The sequence below is a fragment of the Lepidochelys olivacea genome, assembly GCF_965140295.1.
Source record: "Lepidochelys olivacea isolate rLepOli2 genome assembly, chromosome: 6".
In the NCBI taxonomy this organism is placed as follows: Eukaryota; Metazoa; Chordata; order Testudines; family Cheloniidae; genus Lepidochelys; species Lepidochelys olivacea.
Genome location: NC_140416.1, coordinates 119,655,628 through 119,667,672, shown reverse-complemented (window position 1 = coordinate 119,667,672; position 12,045 = coordinate 119,655,628). Strand labels below are relative to the sequence as shown.

At 40.9% G+C, this 12,045-nt stretch overlaps 1 protein-coding gene across 2 annotated transcripts in view; it reads left to right on the top strand.

The window, feature by feature from the left end:
- PELI2 (pellino E3 ubiquitin protein ligase family member 2) overlaps positions 1-12,045 on the top strand; it is a 128,984-nt gene that overhangs the window by 40,354 nt on the left and 76,585 nt on the right. For both annotated transcript variants that reach the window (XM_084632794.1, XM_084632793.1), the window contains exon 2: positions 6,799-6,928. In XM_084632794.1, coding sequence (XP_084488920.1) covers positions 6,799-6,928 — 130 coding nt within the window. The remainder of the gene's footprint in view (positions 1-6,798; positions 6,929-12,045) is intronic.

Below are 12,045 nucleotides of genomic sequence, written 5' to 3'. Positions count from 1 at the left end.
CCATTTCTGTGTTGCCTCCCACTCCTTGGACGGAGTCAAAGGACAGGGTTGGGGTAGGGGTGGTTGCACCCCCTAGAATGGCATGCAGCTCATCATAGAAGCGGCATGTCTGGGGCTCTGAACTGGAGCGGCCATTTGCCTCTCTATTTTTTTGGTAGGCTTGCCTGAGCGCCTTAATTTTCACGCGGCACTGCTGCTGGTCCCTGTTATAGCCTCTGTCCTTCATGCCATTCGAGATGTTTTTCAAATATTTTGGCATTTCATCTTTCTGAATGGAGTTCTGCCAGGACAGATTCGTCTCCCCATACAGCGATCAGATCCTGCACCTCCCGTTCAGTCCATGCTGGAGCTCTTCGGTGATTCGGGGACTGCATGGTCTCCTGTGATGATGGGCTCTGCATGGTGACCTGTGCAGGTGAGCTTGCCATGCTGGCCAAACAGGAAATGAGATTCAGAAGTTCGCAGGCCTTTTCCTGTATACCTGGCCAGTGCATCTGAGTTGAGAGTGCTGTCTGGAGTGGTCACAACTGAGGACTCTGGGATAGCTCCCGGAGGCCAATATCATCGAATTGCATCCACAGTACCCCAAATTCGACCCGGCAAGGCCGATTTCAATGCTAATCCCCTCGTCAGGGGTGGAGTAAAGAAATCAATTTTAAGAGCCCTTTAAGTCGGGGGGGGGGGAAAGGGCTTCATCATGTGGACAGGTGCATGGTTTAAATCGAGATAACGCTGTTAAATTCAACCTAAACGCATAGTGTAGACCTAGTCATGGACTAGGACCCTATTGTGCTATGCAGTACAAACACAGAACTAAGATTGACCCTGCCCCAAAGAATTCAGTCAAGGTAACACAGGCCTGTCTCTTTCCTAGGAAGAAGGATGCTACAGTGCATATATGTACTGGACTTTTTCCTCTTTACCCATATTACAGTTGGTTGCTCTTGACAGTTCAAAGTACAGCTTGAACTTCTGAATGATCAGAAAATGCTTGCTTCACTTGCCAGTATCATCAGAATAACTACTTGAAAAGTGGAGCAAAGATTTCATTCTCTAGTGTCAAGTAACCTGCAAGTTGCTGTGAAAGAGTTCTGGGTCTCAAAAATCCTCATGGGATTTTACTTTAAGTTCAGGGGCTACTGTGTACATCCTGGGAATGTCACAATTTTAAGGTGTCAAATTTCCTTTTAAAAATAGATTTAAGCTGTACTTTTGCTTCTTACTATAGTACGGATTCCAATATCTAAACTGTATTGTTAAATCTATTCACCTAAAATTGGGTTATTTCTGATTATGCACTATATGTGTCTTATGTCTTTAAAAACTAACTTTGTATTTGTGGATAATCTAAGCACTATATCCAGATGTACAGACACTCTTTTCTCAACCTATGCATTACATAATTTTTTTAACATTAGCTTTAATAACAAATTTAAATCTGTACTCTGCTGTAATATCTCTTAAATGGATTCTTTCATTAGTGACCAGCATTGTACATTGCAAAAAGCACGTGCAATATCATGGGACAAACTTGCTCTTTAGGATGAAAGGGAGCTATGTGCTCTGTTCAGGCTTGCAAGGCAGTTGTTTGAGGTGTTAATAGAACTAGCCTTTTAAAAACAAACCAACCTCTCCTCCCCCCATCCCTAAAAACTATCTATGCTAGTGGCTTTTGTGCAGCCCTCTACAGTTTGCCATAAAGCACTGAATGGTATTCCACCAGGCAGAGCTCTTAGTTGGAGGAGCATTCAGATAGCTTTCTAGAATAGATTGGCTGTCTGTCACTACAGGGGCAGGATTATTGAGGGTTTTTTTGTTTTTTTTCTTTTAAGATTATTTCCAAATTGTTCTGTGGCAAGACTTCTGTTGGTGACCCAGGCGACTTCTGAAACTGGTATTTTTAGTAGTTTTCATGGCTACAAATGGCTGAAGATTAGGCAGGATTCAAATCTATCAGTTCAAGTGGGCTTTTCTGGGGAGTTAAGGTGGTATCCTTATTGACAATATACATTCATTTGGATGCCATCCTGCTAATAGAATACAGAAGTACTGAACGAACCTTTCTTCCACTGCTTGACAACGCTCTCAAATTAGACTAATTTGTTTTCGTACATTTAAAAAAACCAAGCAAAATATTCTTCTATCTGCTACTTACTTCAAAATATCAATGAAATAAGACACGGTCAATAAATGTATGATGCAGTAAAATCTATTTCAGAGGGAGGGATAGGTAAAAAACGCAGTGCTGAAACAACTTGAGGTTAAATTTTCTGAAACAGTAAGCATTGGCTTCCCTATCTACAAAGGTAAATATCACTGAATATAATCCAAAATGGGGAAAAAAATCCTCAGTCTTGTATAATGAAGTAAAATATTTCCTTGTCGGTATTTTAAAATGTAAACTGGAAGTTCTAGTATTTATTAATATAATCACCAAATAAGGTACTTCTTGTGGGAGTCTTTTGTTAATCCATACCCAAAAAAGCAAATAGAGGTGCTCTAGTAAGAGGGCCTCCCAATCAACCAGAACTTGAAGGGCCTCTTTCAACCACACCTGTACAAAGCAATGAAGTTGACCGTCATGCTGCATAATAGATCTTAAGCAAGTCTCTAACTCTAAATGCTAATTATTGTGTCCAGACTGTATAGCACAATAATATATGAAATTGAAATGGAATAAGTTGTCATGTTGAAGAGGATCGCCACTGACTCTAAAGTCTGTCTTTTGCCTCTGACTTTACTTTGAAAGCTATGTCAAGTACTTCCTCACTGTAGAGATTTCATATGATTCATTGAGGTGGGGAGAAAACTAACTACTTGGTCTATAATCTGTCAATAGTCCTTTCGAAATTAAACTGGGTGAGGCATTTTGATTTAAGTTTGCTGAGTGACAGAGGCTTGTACTAAGAAATGTCTCGGTACATGGTGACATTTGTGTCACTAGATTGATGCAAATGATGGAAAGCAAAACTGCTGCTGTTTCTCAATGGAAAACCTAATTGCCTGTTGGCCTACCTTTCTAAAATGCCTTTTGAGGCCCTAAATTGCTTAGTCATGTATTACTGTAGTAGTAATGATATGTAACACTGCCATGGCGCTCTGCATTTTCAAAATCTTATACAAGTATTGACTATCACAATGCCCTTGTGAGGGATAACTACAGCAGTATATTTCCTATTTCATAGAGTGGAAAGGAGATATAAGTGATACACCCAAGTGCACACAGTTAGAGCAAGGAGCTCCAAAGGCTTTCAGGTTGTTTCTAGGTACAATTTCAAGGTCTCTGAAGCCTTCATGTATTTGGTCCTGAACATCTGTGGCCTTGTCTACATTTTCTCCTGAAGCTCGTTGCCACTTGTGTTTACAATGGTGTGAGTGCTGGCAGGCTGCCAGCACAGTTCTTACCCCATAGGGTTATATGGTACTGTTTAAAAAGCCAGTGCCAGGTCTAAATCCGCTTTCCCACCATTATTACCACCAAGAAACTTTTAAGGGGAAAAATAGTGTAGGTGCACCCCAAGGCCATCTTTTCTGCATGCTTTATCCTGACACTTTAGGACATCTAGGACAGCATTTTTCAACATTTAGGTTGCGACCAGGTAGTGGGGTCGCGGCATGCAAGGCGTGTGAAAAGTCCTGTCAGCGGTGCTGCGCAGCTAAGGCAGGCTAGTGTCTACCTGTTCTGACACCGCACTGTGCTCCGGAAGTGGCCAGCAGTGGGTCCGGCTTCTGGGGGGGGGGGCGGAGGGCACGGTGCTCCGGCCAATTGGAGCTGGGGGCGTGCAGTGCCTGTGGGCGGGAGCCATGCGGAGCTACTTGTGCGCCTCCGCCTAGGAGCTGGACCTGCTGCTGGCCACTTTGGGCGCAGCGCGGTCCGCAGTGCCAGGACAGGCGGGAAGCTTGTCTCTGCACCTCGGCTGCGCTGCTGACCGGGAGCCGCTGGAGCTATATCTGTGCCCCAATCCCCTGCCCGAGCCCAGAGCCCCCTTCAAACCCAGAGCCCCCTCCTGCGCCCCAACCCCTTCATCCCCAGCCCTCACCCTAACTCTCTGCCCCAGCCCTGAGTCTCTCCCACACCCCAAACTCCTCATCTCCAGCTCCATTGGGTTGTGGGCCTCAACAATTTTCTTCAACTGAGTCCTCAGGAAAAAAGTTTGAAAACCACTGATTTAGGATACTCCAGGCAACGTCCCCTGAGACATGCACATGAGCCAGGGTGTTCTCATTAAAGGTCCTTTAACTCTGGAATTTGCTTCTTCTAAGTTCCAAAGACTAGGTTTGCTGCAAATCACATCTGCTGCAGTCTTTTGCTGGAGTTGAGAGGATTTAGACTTTATAGGTTGGCTTTTCATGGAGTTTAATGGTATGTTTGTATCTTTCACGTTTAAGTGTTAATGTGTATAGAGATATGATGTACACATTATATGTAAACTGTTACTTGTGGTGAGGAGTGAGGGAGATTCCATGACATTAAGCATAGATATAACATTCATGCACACTTAATAACTGTATTTGATGTACTAGATTGCCAGTCCTGGAGGCAAAATAAAAGCAGCTGCACTAAAATTTGAAGCATAACATAAATATTTGTCCCTATTCCTGGTGCAACTTTCTGCCTTTAGGCGCTAAATGGAAACATTTTTCTAACCCTTTGGCTTCACTATAAATGTCAAAGCTTAAATAATAGATTTTCTTCTACTTGTATACCTCCGTATATTTATAAGACTCTACCACACATACTTTGTAAGCTGCTGTTGCATTTTGGGAAGGGAATCGTTATAAAATGTTGCTGTCTTATGACAGTGAACGATCTGTATAGATATACCTTATATCTTGCCACTAATTTAATTTTTGTATATTAAAAAAAGACATGATTTGGATCTTTATGAAAACATGCCATCTGTGATCAGGAGAATCCAAGTGAATTACAAGAGCAAAAGAAGTGTCTCTGCAGCTTCGTGGATGGAAAATACTAGCTAAAAATCTCCATTAAAACCTCTGTCATTCAGAGATAGGAGTTATTTAACTAATGCAGAAAAGTCATGCAAGATAGGAAGTTCAGACAAAATAACCTTTTCCAGCATAACCTTGTAGTATACTTAAAATACTGAGACTGTTCTTACGTGGAAACTGCAGTGTTGCATATCTTTCTCAGTTATCAAGTAGCCCTACTAAGATCTGGTACTAAATATTCAGGTGTTTACACAGCAAAACTTTAATTTAAAAATACAAGAGAACGTAAAATGACGCTAATTATTCTGTGTGTGATCTCTTAAGGAGTTACTTCTACACATGTAGCTATTTCCTGTTTGAAAACTTGAGTAGAAAGAGTATTGTCTTGAGGCAAGCTAAAACCCGCCAGCATATTTCACAGGTATTGCTGTCTTGTGTAGATGACTGTGTGTGTGTCATATATATATATATATATATATATATATATATATATATATATATATATATATATATATATATATATATATATATATATATATATATATATATAAAAATGCTAAAAACATTCAGATTGCAAAAGTGAGCACTCAAGTTAGGAAATCGGTTATTTGGCCACCTTGTACATATGCATTCTGGTGTAGTTTAATTACCTGATCATACTATATTTTTCTACAGGACCGTTTTCTCATTTAATGGGCAGGAACTGATTTATGGAGAGGCATCTCTGTTAATTGCACTGAGGAAAGAGAAACCTGGGGGGCATATTTATAAAGCTGATCCTAGTCTGTTCAGAGAGCTCACAAGTATATTGCATTGTGCACAAGGACTGTAGTAAGAATCTTCCTCACCAAAGGATTTGGGAAAGCTAGGCATTTTGAGGCTTGTGCACCCCCAAAGAATCCATTCCTTGGAGGAAGCTGTATTCTCGCTGACGCTGGATCACTTTCCTCTAAATAACTAGTACTTTGGGGCTGCTCTCTGTAGAGAGAGAGGAAGGAGGTAGAGAATATTAATACATATCATATTCATGAGGAAGGCTCATTAATGATTTCATTCAAGTGTCTCATTTCACAGACAAGGAGGTGAGGTTTTAAATTTCCAAAATAATAAATCAAACCTCATTAGACCTCTGGTAGATTTTTAAGATCCTAAGTGATTTAGGAGCATAAATCCCATTCTTTCAATGGGATGTGCCTCTAAGGACTTAAGAACTTCTAGAAACCATTTCCCTTTCCCCCAGTGGTTTCTGGAGAAGGGAATGGAGAAACAAAGGTTTCAAAAACTTCCAGTACTCTAAAATGTGCAGAAAAGTTATAATTGCATTTAAAGTACAGAAATTTTGGGAGTCATAAGGCTAGACTGGTGTTCCAATATTGTGTGCAGAAATGTTTCCATACCTTGTAAAGCCAGCATTCTCAAAGGGCTAGTCTACACTGGCAACACTAAAGCAGCGCTCTAAAAAAACCCCACTTTCACGAGGGGCGTAGCTTCCAGTGCTTTTTCACACTCCTGAGCGAGAAAGTTGCAGCGCTGTAAATTGCCAGCGTAAATAAGCCCAAAGTTGCTGCACTCAACTGTCAGCCTTTCATAGCATATAACAGGATCTCTTAAGATAAGTGAAAGTGTTAAGTTCAGATTCACCAACTTGTTCACACTCTTTAGAAAACTAAAGCTGTACTTATTGGCTCTATCTAGTAAGTAAACTTTCTTGCTCCAGGGTGTGCTGCCTCCTGCTTTGTACTCTTTATGGCACGTGTTCTGATAGTTTCATTTCCAACTCTGCTTCCCTTCACTGCTGCATGCCAAAGAGTCTGGAATAAACATGAACTTCTTGTCTGTTCTTAGGTACAATGGCTCCCTCCCTAATGGTGACAGAGGACGTAGGAAAAGCAGGTTTGCCCTCTATAAGCGACCTAAGGCTAATGGAGTCAAACCCAGCACTGTTCATGTGATATCAACGCCCCAAGCATCCAAGGTATGTGGCAGTTGGAGAGAGAGTCTCTGCTTCCTGATAATCTTGGCTGAAGATAAAACTTACTTTTTTGGGTGGTATGCTTGTTTTCTTTTTTTGCCTTGCTGCCATCATTTTGGTTTTGTTAGTGTTTAGACTTGAAATGAACTAGCCTGATTAAAAGTCCTGCAGTGGCTTCTAGTGATACTCTTAGTTGTAATTTAAATGTGAACACTAATTTTGAGCTGAGTAGTTGTTTTCACAAAAGATTAATTCATATCTGACCCTGTTGCTTCCGTACAAAAGGTGTACTTTATCATCCGTGATAAATCTTCATTTTTGCTATATAAAGCACAGAATAAGAGGCTGTAATTACCTGTGATGCACACAAATATTTCCCTTATTTTAGTAACCTGTAATAATATAATTAACACTAGGATGTAAAAAAACAGTTTGATACCTCTTCAGAAAGAGAGTCGCCATTTTATTATTCAGAAATTATTGTTCTTTCTGGGCCTCTAATCTCTCTTGGTGTGTTAATGGCTCTGCATATGAGTGCATGTGCATCCAGTGATGTGGGATTTTTTTCTTCAAGTCCATCATTATGGTTATGGGAGTGAAGCACGGGGTAGCATAAGCTTCCTGGTGAAACAAAATTGACTCTCCTTGGTGGAAAGTTTTGTACTAGTTAGGGAGATATAATTTCTTGTATAATGTGGGTAAGATTTATTTTTTAAAGAGCCTCTTTTCTTGCACTATTTCAAATGATGGTTGAGAAATCCTAAAAAATGGGCAAATACATCCCACAGTGAACTGTGACTAGTTTTTGTTCTTTGTAGTGAATGGCAGATTATATACATTTTATTCTAAGTGACGAATCTTGTTGTCTAGACTAGAATCAAAGACAAAGCTGTGCTCCATGAATTTTGAACTTGGACGTGTTTAATTCAGGAAATTTCAATATTGTAGACATTCAGCTGCTTATTACCCTTTGTTCAGAGGTCATCCATGGCTATTCTGTGATTGGTTTTGAATGTGTAATTTCTGTTTAAGCACTTTGGAAGAAAATATGGAAGCTTCCCCAGCTTTCTTGAATAAATTGAGGCTAAATGATAAAGTCAAGCAGTGAAGAAATATACAAGAGCATACACAAAATACAAAGTCTCCAGCCTGAAAAGAAAGTGGGTCGGTGTATTGGTGGCTATAAATAGAATTCCAAGGTGTGAACAAGAAGCCTATCTTGAAAAGACAACAGACTTAAATAGAGAGATGAAGGATGGTCAGAACTCTTGCTAATCAAAGGTTCTGTGGCCACACAAAATAAAATTTGTGGCAAAGGTGAAGATGACTGGTGCAAATATAGTTATTTTTGCTAGATGTAAGGAAAATGCAGTTATTCAGTTTAAGGGAGTTAATAAAATTCTTAACATCAAAATAATAAGGCACCGAAGGGGACTTAAAAGCTACCCCTGACTTAAAGATTGGAGGGGTAGAACAGGAATCCATGTATGATGAGGAAATGTGAAGAGACCATAGGTAGACCAAATTCCAGAGAACAGGACAAAACTTGCCATTGTGGTTAATGTGTACTACAAACACACCTGAAGAAATGATTAAGACAAGTGGGGGGAACTTAATGGGGACAGGTAAACCTGAATAGTGAACAGTCAGTCTTGCAGGGCTGAAGTGGACTTGCCTTAAGAAAAACAATCAGTGCCGAAAAGGCTTCTAGCGTGTGGAAGAACACAAAGATTGAAGATGAGCTGTCCAGTTACCTAAAATATATTCAGTATGTTTAAAAAGTCTTAAGTATTCATATTTGGTTTAGTCAGTAGATGAACAGAATTGAGATTTAAGAAGAAAAAATGGAGTGCCTTCTTGGTTTTTAAGCCTTTAGCATGTACTTGGGTCACAACCTATGTTTCACAACTATGAGTATGAGAAATAAAGAGAAATGAAAGCTAAGATTCTCTGTCATGGTTCAAGATGGACTGTATCTTTGACATGCCTCTCCTCCTGCCCTATTGGAGCCCTTTTACAAGTAACACCTTGTACAGGTCCATCACCTGCACTTCTGAGTGAAATCCCATGATTCAACCCACTTTCGGATTGGATCTCCAGGTTACAGTACCCCTGTTTACCAACTGTCACTATGCCTCCGTGGGTCACAACCGACCATACCAAATTCAGGACAAGCCGCTGGGAAAAAGGGCAAACACACACCAAAACTGGTGATTATTCTTCCATGAGAGATACCAAACCAGCAACAAAAGTAAACTTCTGTCTCACCACGCTGGCTGACAAGAAGTCAGAAATTCAGCCCCCTTAGGTATTCCAGTCCTGGATTCAACAGCCAGACACTAGACTTAAAATTGGTTTTAAATAGCCACTCATCATTATCAAACGAAAGGGTTCTTCTGATCCCAAAAGACCAGCCATATACCCAGGTCAATATACAACTCAGATCTTACCCAATAATCATGCTATTGCCAGTCCTTTAGTATCTAATATTTAAAGGTTTATTTATAAAAAGAAAGAAAGGTGAGAGTTAAAATTGGCTAAAGGAATCAAATCCATACAATAATTGCAAAGTTCTTGGATCAGTGATGGAATAAACTGCTGGCTTGTTAAGTCTCTGGTTGCTTCCAAATCGTTAGAAGGTCTTCAGTCCTTTGCTTAGAATGCTCCCATTAGTATAAGTTCATAGTCCAGAGGTGGCTCTTGCTATAGTATCTCTCTGCCTGGATACTATCCCCACTGAAAAGTGATCGCCCAAACGGGTTTGATCTTGGCTTTTGTCTGGCACCCACTGACATACTGGGCAAACCCTGTTTTAAAATATTACGGGTTTTCTCTGGTTCTGTAGGCTGCTGACACTGAAGTTCCACACCAAAGTGAGTGTGACTTGTGCAATTGCTGCAAGATTCTTGCTGTGTTGCAAGCAAGAGTGTATAGAGGCATGCTTGACGTTAGTCACTGGGTAGATCAGTGCAACAAATAGCCATTGAACCTGATCACCACCCAAGGAGCAAGTTTAAATTTTGTCCTCAGAATGTCTGCTGTGGACACTGCTCCTACTCTATGCCTGCTTTCTCCTTTGAATAGCAGGTCCTTTTGAAAGTTTTGTAAATTTTGTAGTCCTTTGGTCAGAGGATTTCCAAGATACAATCCCCACAAAGTATGCTCCTTTTTAATGTTTTCAGATTCTTAAAACTTTTGGCGCAAAGCTAGGACAAAACTAAGGCTGTGACCCTCATAAAACTTATAGTGGGACTGTCCCTGAGCTCAGCTATTCAGCTTTACCAAGGACCACTTCAGAAATATTTCAAATTATTATACTATAACATCTCTAGTACCTTTTTCTTTTAACAGACAGTTCACATCTCTACAAGCTGTTTCCTCAGGAAGTCCTTTGATACAAACGGAAAAATGTACTCGTGTTGACTTAACGGAACAAATCCTGCCCCTAATGCCATCTGCCCAAGTCCCCCCTGGGACAGTCCAATGTATCCAATGCAGTTTTGTGTCTGGAATATGAAGCTGGTATGTTGATGTGGGGCTACTGTGGAAGGGAAGACATTCATTTTCATCCAACTGAGAACATCTTTATTACAATGAATGGGCCATTTCATACCTCTGTGAGCCTCATACTGCAGAAATGTGGGCAGAACCCCTTCCCCATGTACTAACCCCGGATTTGGGGTAGGAGACTCAAGCACCACTGTTTCCTCTCCCTTTTCATGTCCAGCTGGTGCATGTCCTCGTAGCCATGCCACCATTCCCAGTCCCCAGGGCCCTTCCAAGTTTAACAAGGACATAAAAGCTCTAGGAGGAGGTTGGAGCTCAGAGAGGTAAACCCCTCAGTCTCTCTACCACAATTTCCTTAAGCAGGGGAGATGCTCTGTCAGCTCTATATTAATGAAAACTGAGTTTGCCTTGCTCGATCTCATACCCTTCCAGAAGGTAGAGGGTGGCTAAACTTACATAACTGTTTACCCCCCAACTTCAACTCTGTCCCCTGGAATTAGGCACAGGGACCAAAACACATGCTCAGATTGGATAGTCCTCTGAACTGTGAAGGGGCTGTAGTGGATACAGGTTTGAGGGGGTGTATATGTACAGGAGAATCTCAGAGTTCTGAACACCTCAGGAATGGAAGGTTGTTTGTAGCTCTGAAATGTTCGTAACTCTGAACAAAACATTATGGTTCTTTCAAAAGCTTGCAACTGAACATTGACTTAATACAACTTTGAAACTTTACTTTGCAGAAGAAAACCACTGCTTTTAACCATCTTAATTTAAATGAAACAAGCACAGAAACAGTTTCCTTACCACGTCAAATCTTTTTTTAAACTTTCCCTTTATTTTTTAGTAGTTTATGTTTAACACTGTTCTGTGCTGTTTGCTTTTTTGTTGTTGTCTCTGCTGCTGCCTGATTGCGTACTTCCCACTTCCAAATGAGAGGTGTGTGGTTGACCGGTCGGTTTGTAACTCTCATGTTCTACTGTATATACGCATTACCTTAATTCTTTTTCTTGGCTCTGAGGTTTAAGTTCATCCATTCTCTGGAAGGGCATGAGGCAGTGCTACTCAACCTTAACTCTGTTAACAAAGCGTTGTGTTTTGTTTTTTTGGGGTCAGTGATTGGTGAAAGGGGTGGAGGAAGGGGCTAGATTAATGCTCCTTGACTTGAGGGCTAATGGTGGAGAGTAGAACGTAGCAGGTGGCTTTTTTTCCCCCCGTCAAGGCTCTGTACCTGGCTTTTTTGCATGTTTTTTGAGCAACTTCCTATCCAGAGTACCTATTCTCTTGCAGGGGTGTACAACACATAGAACAAGATGCTTACTGAGCAGGCAGGACAGCAGCATGTCCCTTCTAAAGACAAAGGGATCTGGAAGAAAGGAGGTGTAGGATCTGGGGAAGAGAAGTGGAGAAACAAGGGGCATGTAAAGAGGCAGAGGAAGCAAGGAGAGAGCCATGAAAGGCAGTATGGAGATAAGATTGCAGTTTGTGTCCAATTCTGAAGTACGTAGAAAAAGAGGGAAAAAGTAGTGGGGAGAATGAATAAATGGGTAAGATGCAGCTACAGACTCGAGGAATATAGGTCACACCTATGCCTTTTGCTTCCACCTTATGGTTTG